Source organism: Thamnophis sirtalis, unplaced genomic scaffold (genome assembly GCF_051295495.1).
Source record: "Thamnophis sirtalis isolate CommonGarterSnake01/CBP01778 unplaced genomic scaffold, rThaSir2_p1.2 scaffold_1, whole genome shotgun sequence".
Classification (NCBI taxonomy): Eukaryota; Metazoa; Chordata; class Lepidosauria; order Squamata; family Natricidae; genus Thamnophis; species Thamnophis sirtalis.
The window spans coordinates 83343018-83362398 of NW_028261381.1; the positions used below are offsets into that span (position 1 = coordinate 83343018).

Below are 19381 nucleotides of genomic sequence, written 5' to 3' on the forward strand. Positions count from 1 at the left end.
GACAGTAATAGTGAGTTCCCCTTTGACGGATTACTTCAAGATCTTGGAGCCTTTAGATGACATTTTCTCTGCCTATTCATGTAAGAGATGAATATAGCTGTCCGACTCACAAGTTGGTATATTAGGCAGTGTATAGCAATAAAACAGCATTAAAGTGTATTAAATACTAAAACCAACCAGGAATCAACAACAAAACTCAGAGTTCAGGCACAAGCAATAAATACTATACCTTACAGGATGAATTCATCTGACTTCCTTATCCCAGTGCCCAATGGGATAGACACATCTTCAAAGCCTTCCTGAAGGCTAACAGTGTGAGGCCCAATCAAATCTCAAGGTCATTCCACAACTCAGGCACCACAACCGAAGAGCCCCACCTCCTAGGTCCCATCAGAGGACATTGTTTCAAAGTAAGGTCCTGGAGCATGCCCATTCTATTTCCATCCAGGGAATGGATGGAAACAACTAGGGTTCATTTATTGATATTTCTCAACTTCTATTTCTCAAGGTCATCAGACCTTAGGTAGTGAAAAATAGGAGAAAACCACAAGTTATTTAATACAACCCCTACTAAAAACCCATAGTGGTTTCCCCAGTCAGCTTAGGACATAGTCTCATGGGATAAATGTATAATCTGCTTCAAAAAGCTAGGAAGGTGGGAATCCCGACCTCTGGTGGGAGACTATTCCATTCAATGGAAGCAACAGATATCCCCCATGTGTTTTAGAAAGACAAGGGGTGGGGACTTTTGGTAAGGCAAGGCAAACTATCCACATTTTTTCTACTCCCTGGATCATGAGGACATTGTTGTCAAAAAAGCACCTGGATATTAGATCTGGACTGCTGAAAATCTCTTTAAAAAGTTGGAGATTGACCATATGAATGATTTTGTTGAATAGATGGCAGAAACCATTTTTTGTGCAGCTTTTTATGGACATACAATTTGAACAAACGTCATGTTTTTAATCAATTTGGAGCTTAATTTTTTTCACTGCTTTTAACATTGAAAAACTCTCAGATCTGCAAATTTACCAATCCCAGACTTTCTCTTCAATTCATTTATTTTAAAAAGAAATATTTTTTTTTCAATTTTGTATTTATTTATTTTTTGCTTTTTTTTTGCAATACACAGCAAAAGGGAAGTTATATAGCTGTTTTAAGTGGTAAAGTTTTGGATGAAATTGATTTAAAGAAAAGCATGTTAATTAGAAAGATTTTCGATAAAAATGGTAAGAATTTTGAGGAAGGGATAGATAGAGGAAATCAGAAGTCAGAATTGTATCTATTAAGAGGAGAAGGGGTGGAGTACAAATTGGCTAATTTTCTTATGATGTTTAATGGTTATCTTGGTTAGATAAGACTTTTTGGGGGGAGGGGAGATGTGTGAAATAATGCCCACAAAGGGGGAGCTGGTGTGAGGACTACAGTGAGGTGGCAGTTTCCCAGGAAGACGGGAGAACATTTTAGAAAGGGAGGGGGTGAGACAGGAGGCAGCATAGCACTGAGACAGAAAAAAAAAGTTGGCATAGCCACTCCCTAGAATCTCCTAAGTAAGTCCATAAGGATTTAGGGTGACAAGATTTTGTCCATTATGTGTAACCAAATAAAGAACTGAATTTTTGCTGAATTATTCCATGCCATTCCTGGGTTTAGCCTGACAAAATATTTAACTCGAAATAATGGATTAGTTTGTGACATTTACTTTATCTATTTTTGTTATCTAAATAAGGGATTGTTATTTCTGGTAATATTTAATACTTTTTAATTTTTGGTAACACTTGTTAATTGGGATTAGATTTTGATTGTTAAAGAAAGGGATGGTTTTTTTTTTGACTAAATGGAAAGAGGGAGTATATATTTTTGTTAGGTATTTTTGTTAATTTTTATTAAACCTTTGCTGATTAATAAAAGAGCTAAAGATTTAGAAATGAGTTCATAGAAAATGGGTTGATCTATGGAATGAAGATTATTTGGTTGTATTTTAAAAGAGAGTTAATGTTGAATATACTTGCTGAGGATGAAAGGGGAAATTTCTTACTAGCTTTTTTGGGAGGCACAATTTTTTCTTCCACGTTTTTTTAGTATTTCTGAATCAGGTCCTTGTATTAGATTTATGTTTAATATGATTTTTAATAAAATTATTGGGGGGGGAGGCAAGGGATGTATACTCTCAGCAGGTCCTCTTGCAATGACCAAACCAAGGAGGCAGATTCAGCTTTGGCTGAATTATGTAATCAATGCTACATTGTCTGGGTCTTTAAAGGCAATGTCCAAGCACTTTGAACTAGTTTTGGAAACCTGATTGAAACCAATGAAGTGACTTTAAAATAGATGTTATTCTTTATTAGTGGGATTGACCTCCTAATGCTCCAGCCAGTTTTTATACCAGCTGTAACTTCAAGATTATCTCCAAAGCCATCCTGACATAGAGTATTTGGCAATAATCCAGATAAGTGGTCATTAAAGTAAGACTGTCATCAAGGCATTCTGGTCCAAGAAAGGCTGTAACTTGTACAGCAATGGAAGCCGCATAAAGCTCCCCTAATCATAGCTTTCACCTGCCATTTAAGCAGGAGCTACAAATGCAAGAGATGCTAACCAGCTCTTTCAGGAAGAGCATGAACAGAGGGATTGGTGTTATTTGGTTGCTATATTGTATATTGTTGAACAGCAGCTCAATCTTGGATGGATTTAATCAAACTCTTGTTTTGCTCCACTCAGATCTTCACTGCCTCCAAGCATTAGATAAAAAAACTCTACAGCATTTATTTCAAACAACTAGGGAAATAACATTATAGAATCCTTCTAAGTTTAATAGTTTCATCCTTTGACTTCTTGTGGGTACCAATTATAGTGGCCTAATAGCCAAAATGGATTGCAGATAGGGTTTCAGATCAGATACGAAACAATAATACTATAAAAGGTGTGATTAAAAAAAAATCTACCTCTGATACCAATATTCTGAAGACTTTATTTGCATTCCATTATCAAGCTAATTTTAAAAAATAATTATCCATCAACTATTGAAATTTACACGAATTGCAGATAATCACACAGAATTTTTAGCAAGCAACATAGAAGTCCAATTCCAATTGCACATTGCACTAGGTCTGTACCTTTAGTTAATATGTCAAGCCTCTAGCTTACCGATTATCTCTGTACATGTAAGGCCTACCTTATATTTATAGATGCAAGCTAACAAGCTGATAGAAATATAATTTAACAGTTCAGTATTTTAGAAGTGATAGTTATATGTACAACATACAGCAGGTGATAAGAAAAGAATGTATTTACAAAAGATTTCATATGTAGATCACTTGTAGCATACATGCTGCACATTCTCCAAATTCATGTAAACCTCATTTAAGAACCATAAACAATTTTCTCCCCATTTCATAAGGATCACGCAAATAATTGCTTATATTTTATTAGTAAAAGCAATTGAGTATGTACAGAGATTTTGGCTTATTAAAAGATTTTCAGATCTTCCATTTGTGTTTGGGCTATCTTTGTTGGTATCTTGTGTGGCATTTCGGGAAGACAGAGGTCAGTGATTTATTTTAGAGCATTTCAATCAATATGTTGGAGATGTCACTGGTATATTAACTGAGCACAACATGGCGATCAAATACAGATTTACGCTGTTCTTGGACTTGGAGTTTCCATCGCTGCTGGGCATATTCAACTTTGTTCAACATGTTGGCCCTGCTTCGGGAACGTGCCAACACATCATGAGCGTTTGCAAAAGGCTGGTGATCCTGAAATGAAGGAAATATTTTTATTATATATTACTGCTCAGTATTTCAAGTTAAACATGTATTGACATATATCCTAATCTCTCTCTCTCTCTCAAATATATAGAAAGTTTCAACAACAACTGAATACCAAGCCCAATTGTGGTTGTTAGTTGAGGACGATCTGCATGTGAAAACACCCAATTCTAGCATAATATTAACTAGTAATAGCATTATATATGACTTTCCAAGACAAAGAACAAAAAAGGCAATAAAAGAATTGTAGATATTCATATAACAATCACCCTGAATGTTTGTTATTAGAATTTAGGATTAAGCACTAGAGGGATGTTATGCAGATATAACATAATGGACAGCAAGAGAACTATTTAGCCCTATACATCAGAATGGAGGAAGCAACTGCAGAATGTGTGATCACTCCCCTCCCAAAAAAGTAATAACTGTTAGAAAGGATGACAATCTAAATCCATCCATAGGGAAGAAGAGCCCTGATTTTTTTTTATTTTTTTGGAACAATTCTACTGCAAAACGATGTGGATTTATAGTGTCTTTGGGTATTGATACAACATTTAGAATTATATTCATCTTTCTGTAAGAGGGTATTCAAATCTAAATAGCCAGTACTATGTGACTTCCCAAAGTCTCTGTGTTATTTACTAGCAATACCTATTGTGGAACTGTTTGGAATATTCACTACATGATGTCAAAGAATACCAACATACGTAAGTTTACATTCAATATCTTAATAAAAAGCAAAAATACAGCTGTTTCGTTGACAAAATACCAAGAGAATCATGTGTTTATATTAAACATTCAAATGTTAAGCATATGAAAGAAAAAATGCAATCCATAAACATGGACATTTACTATCAAATGCTAATACACTTTAAATGTTTTGAGCACTATGTTTAAAGGTATGATTTAGGGAAGGTCATGCTAATTATTTACACAACAATGTTATACTTCAAACTGCTTAACATTTTAATTTATCAGATTATTCAAGACTTCAGCATTACTATGAAATAGAAATCCACCAAACTATGAATCTGACATGTTTGAAAAAAGTTCAAATCATGGTTCCTGTGTGAGCCCCATATGGATATCAGGGATTCATTTGTTTCTACTGAAATTCACAAGAAAATTAGCTAGACATAGAATAAATAATTGAACAACTTTGTTCTTTCCTTCTTGTATATTGATGTTAAAGTAAATGCTGGCATAAAACTGTTTAAGTGAATACATAATACTAATGTTAATATTAAAATATAGCAACAACATAATATGGAATGGTGGTGATATTTATTAACTGATATTTGTAGTTTTTAGACAGTTCCATCTGGTATTGATTTCCATACATTCTGCTGCAGACATTGTTAAATCTTCTGGATATTTGTCTTCATAATGATGTTTTAGTAATACATTAAGTTACTTTTTATTTATTCAGAGAATGATGGTCAGGAATGTGCTTACCAGATTTTGCCTAAATTATGCATATTATTTTTCAGCAATTAATACAATCCATTAAATACCATTGTACCTCCACTATTTGTTTTAACTAGCTTTTCTTGAGCCCTCCATAGGCCAAATTCCAATGAATTAAAGTTAAATAGCAGCAGGCATGACATTAGGCCCTATGCTTATACTCCACTGTCTGAGAACCCTAAAGTATGTGACAAAATTTTTCTAAAGCACTCTAAATGCTGAAAGCACACAAGTACTATGGGTTTTAGTCAGTATTTACACATTAATCATAAAAGCATATGCTCAGTGGAATTTCCTCATAATGAACTAGATATCAGAAAGGAGATCAATGGGGAGGTGAAAAGAGAGGTTTGTCACTTCCTTTTTCTCCATATGGTTCCCTTTTCTATCCCTGTGAGGCAGATTTTATGATGGTGCAAGACAGTATAAGTGAAGGGGAAATTTGTGAAAATCACTCTCTTGTGCTTCCAGTTAAATGTGCAGCTTAAAATCCTTCTATAGCAAAGTGGATAGAGCTGCTGTTCCACAGGGCTTGAGGCAAGTTGTGGCAGCAGAATACAGTAGTCTCTCCATTTCAGCCATGCTAAGGGCAGAGATGAGGGGAGGTAAACTGAATCTGTATGCATATGGCAGAAGCATGAGGGCCTCGCGTAACAACCACATAGTTGTCATCGTATGGCCACAACCAAGACTGCTGTCACTAAGCAGTACAGTCATGTGATGTTTTGCTTAACTACTACTTTGATTAGCAATGGAAATTCTAGTCCCAATTAGGCTTGTAATCAAAAGACTACCTTTAATTGCAAATCTAAACAACAATATCTGTACCCAAGAAAGGATGGTGAATGGAGTGTGGCAAGTTTCTACAAATGTTTGTTACAAATATTAGTACAGAAAATATCAGGTTACTGTCATAAAGGCCACAAGTCATCCCTAGTCAATAGATTGTCAAATGTTAAAGATGTTAATACAATGTTGAATTATATACCAAAGTTTTGGAATTTGACTGCTTACCATCAGTTAGGGGTCTAGTAAGCAAGGGGTGGCTAAAAGAACTTTATTAAGAAATTAGAAAAATATTATTCCAGACATCAAGGAATGATTGTCAGAAATGTCAGATCTACTTATTTTCTACCAATCAAAAGATACAGCAACATGTGTTACTATGACAGATTCTATGACACCTCATATACTGTATCTTGTATTGTTCATATTATAGTAAAGAATTCACAGGTAATTGTTGATAAGTATAAATATAAAATGATTTTTCCAGGTTTTTCTTCTCCTTCTTACTTTGCATTTTAGTCTGCATATTTATTTTTTTATTAAATATTGCTTTGTCAAAAATAAAACTCATTATTTTGTAAGCAACAACAATCAATAGTAACCATCAACTATGTTGGAAAATAACAGTACTATTTTCACTTCAGCAGTCAGTTCTAAAGTCTTAATGAAAATTTTAAATCATATTTAAACTATCAAAATTAAACCTGTATTGTAATTAGGGAACACATTACATATATTTGAATAGATTAAACACAGAACTTACCCCAACATCGTCATCGCTCTGTATTAGCTGTGAATGTCCAAAGAGACGTCTCTTCAGAATTGGTTCTACCATAGTGAGATACACCATGTATAGTAGCAGAAGACCCAAGATGGACAAATATATTATGATGGTAATCTATATAATATAAGAATATTTCAATTTATACCATTTAAGATCATACTTATTTGAATTATATAGGCTGTCAAAAGTAAATTAAAATGTCTAGCAAACTACAACACATCTTATTTTTACTCATTAATCTCCAAAATACAGAAATCAATCGAAGAAATATAATTATGGATTTAGAATGGACTAAAAAAATAAGAAAAAAACCCACATTTTTTCTGAGGGGAAGACATAGCAGAAAGATGAAATTCACATTTTCAAGTAATGTTATTATAATTGCATCCAGTTCCCTTGTAAAGCTTAATGTGGCTGTAAAAATTACTGGATACCAGCTAATAAAAGTGAGCAGTGCATTAAATTTTAGATGTTCTTCTAGAAACAATTGAATAAGGTAGGAAACATAAGCAAAATTAAATATCCAATAGTATAAGCAGTTTCTTGTACAAATTAAAAGACAATCTTCTTAGAAGCATCATATGCATGCTTAAAGGCAAATGTGTTTGGTATCAGGTATACAATAACAATATATAAGTGCAATCAGTCCCAAGCTTGTTGTATACTTGCATAACAAAGGTAATTTTACTGCACACATAGTATTTTCCAAGCGTACTTTGAACTGGCAAGAAAGTTAGAATATGTATATTCACTAGGTTAGAAAGTTGCATAACTTTAATGGTAAAAAACTGAATCATATAAGACTGATAAGGACAGAATAATATGTAATGTAATATAATCTAACATGTTTTCAAAACTGAAAACAAAAAAGCAATTCATGATCATGAAAAATGAATGAATGAATGAATAAATAAGATTAGAAATCTTAACATAACAAAGTAATATATCCTAGCATCTAAGTACTATGATCAAATTAATCCGTAAATCAGTAATTTACAGTTTTCACAAAAAGAAAAGGAAATTAAATTTTATAAACATGCCCCACTTTCACTTTTTTATAATTTAAGATACTGTTATGATACATGCGGCTTTGGAGAAAAAGACATTTGAACATTACTTAACAGAATTAAACAAAACAGTAATCAATGTTATAATTTACTTTTATTGTTTCTGAACTTCTTTCTTCATACTTGCATTCACAACGCAAGCAATAGGCTTCAACGTCCTGTCCTAGAACTGGCATAGGGTCTACCACATGAAGACAGTCACTGCAGGGGAAGGAAAAATTGTTTGGCAGACATTTAGATAATTTATAACACTAGAGAGGAATATTCACCAATAAGAACACATGCTGAATACAAACCTGAATGAAGAGTCAACCAATCTATTATTAATTTGTATGAATGTTAGAAATACTTGACATTTAATCTACATAATATCAGCTTAAATTTTTAATATGTCTCATTAGTATTTAACCTATTAGAAAATTAGTGATTTCCAGGAAGCACACAAATATGTTTAAATGTCAACATTAGGACGATCCAAAATATCACCTTCCTCTAATCTCAGAACCTTACATCTTTCATCAACCATCATACCTCCTAAATGGAGAGACAACAGCTTTGTTATTTGGAACTGGTAGCATCAATAAGGATTGCGAATCACTCAAAAAGGAGACTTAGGTATCTTACTTGCAAATCTATCATACCCCTAACCTTTTCACTTAAGTCATATTCTAAAAAACAGTAAGAGCATATTACAAGGAATTTCATTTGGTATAAAATCATAGTGCGTACAATAATTTAAGACAAAAGCTATAGATTTCATGAAAAAAATCTTTTTTATGGGAAAAAATATGGAATAACTGAAAGAGGTTTCAAAAGAATATCATTTTCATTAGACAAGCGACTATGGAATAATAGGACTGATTGTTATAATATAGCTATAATATGTTTTTCCTTCTATTATCAAAATTATAATATATAATATGCTCCAGACCTGTTTTACAGAATAGCAATTCCTTCTTCCTCATCTATATTTCAGAAGCCTTAATTCTATGCAGAAAATTAAGTATTTCTGAAGTGGATCTAATCATGAGGCTTATGAATTGAGGATGTAGCAGGTCTGTGAAATGTCGTATTATATTTTCATAAGGGATTTTCAGTGATATAGTATTGATAAGGGAACATGTTTACTAAGAGTATTCCGAGTATGTGTTTTTATATGTCTTCTAAAAACATTTTCTTCACTTTAGTTATTGTGTAATCCTTCTGATAAACATGTAATGATTTCTGTACCAAGATGAGAAGAAAAAGTAGCACATTCCATTCATAACTGCATAACAATGTTGAATAAATTAAAGCTATTTATTCTACTACCAGACAAATAAAATATTTTAGTTGAACCAACTTGTAATTGCAAGTACCTCAGATAAACTGGATTAATTTAATCCAATCAATCCATTCAATCAGAATAGAGCTGGAAGGGACCTTGGAGGTCTTCTAGTCCATCTCTCTGCTCAAGCAGGAGACTCTATACCATTTCAGACAAGTAACTCTCCAGCCTCTTCTAAAAAATGTCCAGTGATGAAGCATCCACACTTTCTGAAGGCATGCTGTTCCACTGGTTAATTGTCCTCACTGTTGGGAAGTTTCTCCTTAATTCCAGGTTGCTTCCCTCCTTGGTTAGTTTCCAACCATTGTTTCTTGTCCTGCCCTCTGGTGCGTTGGAAAATAAATTGACCCTCTGCTCTTTGTGGCAATCCCTGAGATATTGGAACACTGCGATCATGTCCTTCTTTTCATTAAACTAGCCTGCAACCATTATTCATATGTTTTAGTCTCCAGGCCTTTAATCATCTTAGTTGTCCTTCTTTGTACTTTTTCCAAAGTCTCAGCATTTTTTTTATAATGTAGTGACCAAAACTGCAGTATTCCAGGTGTGTCTTACTAAGGCTTTATAAACCGGTACTAATACTTCATGTTATTTTGATTCTATGCCTCTGTTTATACAACTAAGGATTGCATTAGCTTTTTTGGCTGCTGTTGCACACTGTTAACTCATGTTTAAGCAATTGATACTAGGACTCCAAGGTCCCTCTCACAATTACTGTTATCCCTTATTGGGAAAATTATATGATCTAACTTTATCACCAAAAGGGAACTATCCATCCTGATAAATAACACCATAGTAAAAGTGCCTGCTGCTACGCTGACAGAAAGTCTTCATGATATGAACACTGCAATAGGGGCAAGAATGGTTTGGCATTCTGTTTGAGTATCTACTGAGAGAATCTGACTCCCTGTCCACAGGATATTTTCTCTTCTTCAGAAGTAGATAACCTAAGACAATAACAAGGGGATGTGGGAAACTGAAGTAAAAAATATCTTAGCATAGGACCTGTTTACTTGAAGGACAATTTGTCTCTCATTGTATCTGTCTAGCAGCCCTAGTTGATCTAATCTGGCAGGGCTGATGCGCTTTTAGGTTCCTTGGATTAAACAATGCCATCTATTCTCTGTAGCAGTGCCAGCCATCAGGAATGAGATTTCAATGGCCTCACCCTACTGGTGTTTTAAAGAGCCCTGATAGATTTGGCTTTTCACTCAGGTTTTTGGCAAGCATGATTGTACCCCCCTTTTCTCCTTTTTCTTTTTTCTCATTTGTATTCTTATCTCTGCCACCTTTGTTCTTTTTGTTTTGTTCTAATGCTTTTAACAATTTGTAAACTGCCCAAAGATGCTGGGAGTTGGACAGTGTATATTATTATTATGCTTGGTCATACAGTTAGCTATATGTTTAGGCCAGATTTGGCATTTTTATCCATCTATTGAATCAGGCAATGTTGTTTTGATTATTATTAATCTACACCTACTGTATATCTAAAGGACATTATGGAAACCAATGATCTAAGACTATGAAAAATCAGCCTGCAGACATGTATCTGATTTATTTTAAGATCTCAAGTTATATCAAAAAGCATTGCATTGCCTTAAATAAAAAACACTTTAAAATAAATCATTTTTAAGCCAAAGTATTTATAAAAAAATATTCTGAATGTTATTTCAAATATAATCTTATATTTACTAGCAATAACCACAAACAACTTCAATTTAAGCATCCAGATTTAACAATTTTCTTGATTCAAAATACTTTGAAATACCAATAATAAATGAGCTATTTAAATTATTCTGATCTCTTAAATATAAAGTATCATATACTTACCAGTCCTTCTGTGAAACATTTTTACTAAAAAATTTACCAGCATGGTCTTTGTATGGGGGACATATACATTTACATCGGACATCCTGGGAGTTCTGTAATGGCAAAGTGAATTAAGAATGATTTTGTCAGAATATTAAAAATTAAAAATGCAGGGAAAGAGAGAAATAATTCTTAAGGGTAGTTTTCCAGTGCTAATGGAACAAAAGCAGAATAGATGGAGCTAAAAAAAACCTACTCAAGAGAAATGTGTCTTAAACTAAAATTTTATTTTCCAGATAAATGTGTATTGGCTGTTCAGCATAAATCTTTTAAGTAGCATAATGGCATCCCCAACTGAAAGGCAAAAAGATCAATTACATAATATCATTTTTAGAGAATATCCAAACTAGAAAAGTAGCTCAGAAATGCATTTGCAGGAGTCATCTGCAATTCTATTTATTCATAAGCTTGATTTATTCAGAGGGATGCATGGCAATTAAATCTTATCTAGGAGTAAGATATTCAAGGCTTTAAGTGCCATTATCTCATTGATAAATAATTATATTAAACAGGATTAAAATGCAGTTCTACCTATTAACATTAGTGGGCTTTAGTTATGGCTATTAGACAGTATTAACTAAGCATAACCTGACTAGTCACTATACTAAATTATGATTTATTTTAAGCATAGGTATGGCAAACAAATCCAACTAATATCTATTTACAAACAACAATTTCACAGAATTAAAAAGCAGAAGTAGAAGAAGAAAAATGACGATGATTTCCAGATACCACCCCAACAATCTGGAATTTCACAGGAAAAGGCCAGAATATGAGGAACATCTCTGTGTCTTGGCAACCAAGGAAAATGTTGAAGAGGTAACAAGAGAGATTCTGCAGTAGAAGGAGGTACAATGTGAGGTAGCCTAAACAGGAAGCATGTCCAAATGAAGTAATTCTTCTTTATTGTAAAGTTACATTAACAGAATCTTGCAAGTCTGAAACTACATTTCTTCCGGGTTGCCTTTATGGCACCTCAAAAATTAGGGAACTACTTACTAAGAAGGTGTATATGTTAAAAGAAAAATTTCAATCCATCTTCAACATAAACCTCTTCATAGGATAGCCATGAAAAACGATCTAGATATTTCAACTTTCCCAGAAAGCAGTTTACAGTAGTAAACAGTGTTTTTATAGAGTATCACATTACCCATGTATTGAAACAGCAGTCCTGTTACCTTCTATGCCCAATTCAGGATATCATTATGGTATATACAGTCATATGAAACTTAGACCCAAATTATCTACATGATCATGTACTTTGCACAGCTTATCTGATGCATTAAATGTCCAGCAAGGCACTTTTTGTATATCCCAGTGTGGATATGCTTCAGTGGACTGAAGCACGGTCTTCAGCAGACTCCAGCGTGGATTGTATTGTTTTCGTAATAGATATATATTATAGAACAACTTGTTATTGATGTGGCACTGGTTCCCTCCTTGATATAATTTTAACCACTCTTTTATTTTAGAGATTTTCACATTGCTGATTTTAATCATTTTAATTCTACTGAATTTGAAATTGAATTATAGATATATTAGAAACCATCTAGAATGGAGTATGCAGTACACATATACATAATTAAAACTATAATATTTAAGCATATACTTAAAATGACTGATTTTTTACTTGCTTCACGATTGGGTGCTTATAAATTGAATCAATAAAAATAAAATAACAAAATGTATGTATGTATAATTCCTACTTGCACTATTCAGATATTTCATTCAAAAAAAATTAATTCAAGTTAACTCTTCTTCTGCAGTAAGATGTAGACAGATACCAGGATAAAAACATTAATATGCAAAGGTCATACACAACCCCTTGTGCTTGGTCTATATAGGGCTATATATTGAACAAACAGGAGGGGTGTGTTTGTGTGTGTGTGTGTGTTTGTGTATTCCATTTGGAAATTTCTCTCAGATAATTCCCCCACCCCTTTCTCTCAGAGATCCCAATTTAAAAGCATTTCAGACTGAACAAAGCATTAAATCTCATTTGTTAAAAGGCACAAGAATTGGTAGCCCAATGTAGACCAGACAACCATATCCACCGTCAATACAAATTAAAAAAAGAAAAAACTAACTGGAATGAAATGCTTTTTTCCAAGCCGAGTTTGAATTATAAGTTTGAGCATTACAGGTTTAAGCACCCTTACTACAAGAAAAGGAAGTGACAAACACTTGGGGGGGGGGGGAGAACCAAAGCAACTTGAGATCATAAACACGGGCCTCTTCGGAGAACTATTCTTTTTGCTACGGCTCACAGTTCGGCTCTGCTTGGCTTTAGAAATATATGGAAATACTCCTTAAAAGTAAGAGACTTTGCTTAAAAGCGAGGAAGGGATAATAAGAGGGGAGGAAAGAGGGAAACGAGGCGGGGATGGGCGCTCAAATGACCGGACGTCAACCCCGCTTTGGCCCAAGTTATCCAGGCAGTGGGGCGCCTTGCCTGCCCCCGGCCCCGAGAGGGGTTTTAGCGGACGGGAATCAGGAAGGGAGGCGGGCGGGCGAGGGGGGGGCAGCCTTGAGCCGAGGGGACAGGATGGGGATGGATTGGAGGGTGAAGGGGCGCTCACCTTTTCGCCGGTTTCCTGACCCGCCGCCCACGCCAGAGCCAGCAGCGCCCACAGCAGCGCCCACGCGCCCTTCAGGATCGCCATGGCCGACTTCAGCGCGGAGCCTCGGCTTCCTCAGCGCCGCCAAGGCGGGCCCGGAGCCCGCAGCCTCGGCTCTCCGATTATCATCGAAACTTCCGCCTCCAAAGCCCGCCTCGGACCGGTCTTTCCGTCACGTGGCTCATCGGGCCTTCCGTTCTAGGGAGGGGCGCGGGGCCTTGAGCTGCCCTCAACCTCCCCCACACCTCAACCCCGTTTCCTGGCGCTGCCCTTTCGGCCAAAGGAGGCGAGAAAGCTCCCCTCGGTTAGAGAAGCCGTATCGCGGGTGCGAAAGTCCACGCCACCGCTAGATGGGAGCCTAGAGCTAGAGGTGGCTCGTGAGAGCCCCCTAACGGTCACAGGCATTTCTGCAGTCGAGATACGGGAATAATTCGTTGAAGTTGCTGTTGCTTGATGCGCGTCCAGCCGTAAGGAGAGACGGGAGGCGTTTGCTCTCCTTTCCTTTTCCTGGGAGGAAAAAACCCTCCTTTTACTTAGAAATGAAAATTTGCCTGCGACTCTAAATTGAAAAATGATACTCTGGTGACTGTGGGGCAGCTTGCTTACTTATTTGGATATCAGCTTAAGGCTGGACATATCCAAACAGTCACGGTGTAAACTTTCCTGTTTAATGTATACAGTGACGGTTCAAAATTATGATGGATCAAAATTATGTTGGGTCTTCATAGTTGCAGCATTCCCATGGTCATTCAATCATGATTTGGATGCTGGCTCACAATTACAATGTCACAGTGTCCCATGGTCACATTATCATTATTTGAAACCTTTGCTGCCAGCTTCTGTTAAACAAAATCAATGAGGAAGCCAGCGGAAGATCACAAGTGGCAAAAACAAAACGCTGTGATTATGTGGGTGTCACTTAATGACAATAACGGGGGCTGCTGGAACTGTCATTTTAAGTTGGTGCAGTATCATGATACTACGTATGCCTTATTATTGTTTTATAATAAAACATGTTTTTATTTTATTATAAAATATTTATAACAAATATTTTATTGTTTTGCTTAATGACAAAGTTCCCACTTTTAATTATTTCCTATTAATGAGGATTACCTGTATAGTAGTAGGGGCATATGCTTCTGTAACTAGCCCTAAAGTCCATCAAGATAAAATTGATTTATTTTCAGAAATAGAACTGTTGCACAAACAAAATCATTAAGCCCTGGCTATCTAAACCATGATTTATCTAATACCATAATGCTTTGTATAATATTATATTATTTGATAGATCACAGTTGACCTCATGTTTTTGTTTAGGAAGATTTTACTTTATTTTATTGTAATTTCTTTCAGAGACAACTTGATAAAAATCTGAAAGGAACTTATATTTGATTTCAGGATACCCCCCAAGTAGACTGTCACCTTCCTGGAATGAATGAAAAAAAGCATAATCAAGTGCCTGAAACCACTTTCTTGAATGAAGTCACCCACAGATCCCAAAACTTTCTTTTCCAAAGGGGTATAGTGTAGCATATTACCAAAAAATAAAAATCCAGGATTCTTCATCTCATGTAAAAAGAAAAATAACATTTGCTGCTTTGCATATCACATTCCAATTTGTTTTATTCTGAAAACAATATTTCCTGCTTATTTTTATTACCATACATCACTTGTAAATAATTGAATTAACTGTCAAATGCCCGTCCACCAACCTGTAATAGTCTCAGTTTTTATCAATAGATATATCAATATAAGTAATAAATATATCAGTAAAAGCAGTTTAAGGTGCTGGTTGCACTTTTAAAGCCTTTCATAGCTTGGAACCAGGTGACCTGAGAGACCATCTTCTCCCAGTGGTTTCTACTAATCCAATTTGATCATGCAGGTTGGGCATGCTACAGGTTTTGTCAGCCGAGGAATGTTGGCTGGTACTAGGAAATGTGGAGCACACCTGCCCTGTATGACGTAGAGAAGCTGGTAGATACTCAGGGAGAGACAGATGCCAGTTGGCATGAATGAAACAAAAAGTGGATTAGATGAGGTCCAAAAGTGAAAATATTATTAGTATCTTTATCTCATATTGTCATCCTTTTTTCCACTATTTTTGACACATCTTTACCTCTCTTTGTCATCTAATATTTATTTTACTGTTGGGTCCTTGGTTGGGTCCTCTGTGACCCTGAAGATTTTCTTGTAGACATTGTATTACCCAAATTAGGTAACATCATCATTGCTGGTAAGGATATGGGGTTTGCTCTTATTTTTATATACCGGTACTAGTGGCTTGCCTTGTCAGTATTGGTGGGAGTGGTCTTGTGGTTCCTTGATTAGGCTGTTGTTTACTGTTAGCTTGTTTGCATGGTAGTTGCTTGATAAGGGTATTGTTTACTTCTTGATTGTTGGTCTAATGTTAATATTGGTGTTAATCTCTGGGTGTTGATTGCTGGTGGGTAGGCATTTTAGTCTTTCTGTTTCCTTTTTGGCTTTTTAATTGCCTCTTTTGAGTGGTATGTAGACATTGAACAAGTAACACTGACAGGGCAAGCCATTAGAATATAAAAATAAGAAGAAACCCCTCTTCCTTTTAGCATTGATGGTGTTACCAAGTTTGGTAATGAAATATCTGCAAAAAACCCACCAACTCAGAGAGCGCTAAGGACCCCAGAGTACAACCCTGAGCAACAGATATTCTATTTTATCAGTATTTATTCTCTTCCAAGTAGCAAGTTGCCAGGAAGAAATAGATAATTGTTACTAAAGGTCAGTACTGATTGCCTGCAAATGATTTTTGAAATTAATCTGAGGGCCTAGGATTGCATATGGCTCATTAGCCACCAGCTGCTCACACCTGGCCTAGTTTTTAATTTTCTGTTTTCTACCAATTGATATATATTTTAATCTTACTAAATATGGAAAGAGGCTTGACTTTAATAGCTGGATAAAATATGGATATTTTGTGGAATGCCACTCAATATCCCTCTGGCAAGTGGCAAGACTAATTCTACTTGCTAGTTTCTTTTTTCCAGTACATTTGAACAATTTATATAATATAAAATAATGTGCTTAATGGGACTCAACAGGATGGATTAAAATCAATGCTTTAAAAAAATCAGATTTTTAAAAATTTAAATCATTTTTTTATTTTTATAAAATTTATTTTAATAAAATGCTTTTGGAGTAAAAATCTATCTAAACATAGTTTTATATTTAAGATACATTAATAATTTAGTTCATTCAGCATGAAATGAAACTTAGTTATGTAGCATGAGGCTGTATATTCTGCAATATTCACATTTTTGGTAAACTCATTCAGTGAATCCAAGCTCTGCAAGCTAAATAGGAAGCCTTCATTTTGTTTGCGAATAATAATATTAAAGATTCTAACTACCAGCAAGAATGAGTGCTAACATTTAAAAAGCAATTGTCATTTCAGATCCATCATGGCTGCGCCTATTAGCGGGCATCCACTCAGCTGCTGGCTGCCACATCCCTTACGTTGTGTCACTGCCACATCACTAGCCATCCCACTGAAGTGGATGGGACTGTTGGTGAGTCAACAGTGGGTCAGAGGAGGAGCCGCTGCGGGACAAAGATGACAGTTGCTCTTTAAAAAATATGATTTAAATTGAGTAGATTTAAATCAACCTTTTTATTAGTGATTTAAATAAAGTTGATTTAAATCAAATCCACTCCGGGACTCAATAAATCTCTAAGTGCCAGAAATGGCTCTCCCCCCCCCCCCCCCCCGGATTTTAATTAAGTATTTGATCCAGGGAAAAAGTATTAGAAACTTACGTGCTTGAACACTGTTTTTAAATCAGATGGCTTAAATATGTACCTTTAGATCAAGGGTGTCAAAGTGGTGGCTGGCAGTCTGGATGCGATATACGCAGGCCATGCCCACCCCAGCTCCACGAAAGAGAAAAACATTGCAATACACCACGTGACGGTAACGTGACACCGTTTGACACCCGTGCTTTAGATTGATTTGGGATTTAGGTTTGCTTTACTTCTGATGGACAACATGACAACATTTGCTTTTTATAGCTTTGTATCTTCTGAAAAATAAAGGTTGCCTCAAATCTAGATTCATATATGTAATTTATCTGGGAAACAATAAGGAACTGATTTACCATTGCCTTCTTCAGAGATGTTTCTAACTTCTCAGTCTAGTCAATGCCAGATGTCTCCCATCTAAGTACCATTATCAAACCAGTTTAGTTTAATTTTCTTGATTAACCAATGTTGACTAGGTGTTGCCAGCAGCTTAAACATTTACAAATACTGTATGGCCAAAACTAAGTCTCTAAAAGGTAGCTTGATACTTCTTGGCCCAGCAAAAAGTTGTTCTCTTGTGTAAAGATCTAGCATAAGAAATGATTTTGTGGAATATTTGTTTCCAACTCTGAAACTTTCAGTTGCTTGCTTTACCTACACTGGAGCTTTGGAATCTTCAACTAAGAATATATTTGAAATATATTTTGCTTATTCCAAAACAGTTGCTAAGAATTTACAACAGTTTACAATCTGTAGCCTTGCTCATTATATACTTCATTACCTGTTAGTGTGACTAATTGTGTGCCCATTTCCAAAGGTGTTTCAAAGAGAAAGCAGAACAACCCATTTTAAAAGCAAGTAATTGCATTTATTATTTATTAGAAATTACAGCAACCCACTCTCCCAATCTTTCAGCCACCTGTCTACTTTTCAGTTATGCTGACAATCTTGCTTTTGTATAATGTTCATTCCAAGAAACTGAACAAGAACACGTAATGTTTTTCTTTCTATTTACCATCTCAGAAACAAATAATATCTCCCATGTAGGAAAAAATAAAAACAGCTTTGTTTTTTTAGAAGTATTAGGCACCCACAATTAAGAATATTTGAATAGCTTTTTATTTTAGTAGATATACATGGTTTCTTTTTTTTAAAGTATGAAAGCTAATTGTATGTGGAAACTGTAAGTGAAAAATTAATTTTTGTACACATTGCTCCCTTGTAGTTTCACTATATTAATTTGCTGTCTCCTCACTATTCCTTAGATAGTGCGCAACAATTCTTTCATCAGATGTTTTAAAAACACTTTCAGAAATGAATCCCCATCACATTTAACAAATCTTTCTTCTAAGTATCTTGTAAAGATTAGATTAGGTACTCACATATTATTGGGATTTTTTTATTGTTCAAATCTCTCAGTGAGAGATAAAGTCACTTCAGGGGATTGAATTCTAATTCCCCCCCTTCCCTTCCAAATCAATAAAGCCAAAATTATGGAAGCCAAAAGACTAACCAAACCAAATCAAGGACAACATGCTTTCTGGTGGGATTTGTTTTTTCAATTAATTCAATTGTCTGTATTCTTACAACACTCTGAAGCATAAGCTAACTACATGGGTTGGTAAAATGTGGCTGAGTTCAGTATGAAATGCATAGATCTCTGGTTTTCACATTTCTTCTTTGAGAGAAAATGTTTCAGATATGTATATTTGTCCAAGGCTTTGGACAAATATATTTGTGCAAAATAGTGCTTTAAAAAAGCCGTATTAATGTTCTGTTTCCAACTGCCTCTGATATTAGTTTATTTCCCATTTCCACGTCAAGCTCCATTTAAAACAAAATATTCAGAGTAAAAATGCTTGTCTTTCTCATTACCCAAATAAGCTGAATGCTGCCAGGTTCATGAGAAGGCAGTT

The 19381-nt window shown here is 35.1% G+C and overlaps 1 protein-coding gene across 1 annotated transcript; it reads right to left on the reverse strand.

Annotated features, from left to right (window-relative positions):
• Positions 1-2951: 2951 nt before the first annotated feature.
• TMEM9B (TMEM9 domain family member B) lies at positions 2952-13858 on the reverse strand. The gene is made up of 5 exons (XM_014055223.2): positions 13650-13858; positions 11032-11123; positions 7967-8075; positions 6787-6921; positions 2952-3758 (listed from the first exon to the last, which is right to left on the reverse strand). The coding sequence occupies exons 1-5, from the start codon at positions 13731-13733 to the stop codon at positions 3603-3605; spliced, it is 576 nt and encodes a 191-aa protein (XP_013910698.1). The 5' UTR covers positions 13734-13858; the 3' UTR covers positions 2952-3602.
• Between the last annotated feature and the right edge of the window lie 5523 nt (positions 13859-19381).

Bases quoted from the DNA above. Each gene is read 5' to 3' on its own strand.
- TMEM9B (XM_014055223.2), bottom strand. From the start codon at position 13,733: ATGGCGATCCTGAAGGGCGCGTGGGCGCTGCTGTGGGCGCTGCTGGCT. The intron at 11,124-13,649 runs GTGAGCGCCCCT...TTGCCATTACAG, and splicing joins GTCAGGAAACCGGCGAAAAG to AACTCCCAGGATGTCCGATG. The intron at 8,076-11,031 runs GTAAGTATATGA...CTTCCCCTGCAG, and splicing joins AATGTTTCACAGAAGGACTG to TGACTGTCTTCATGTGGTAG.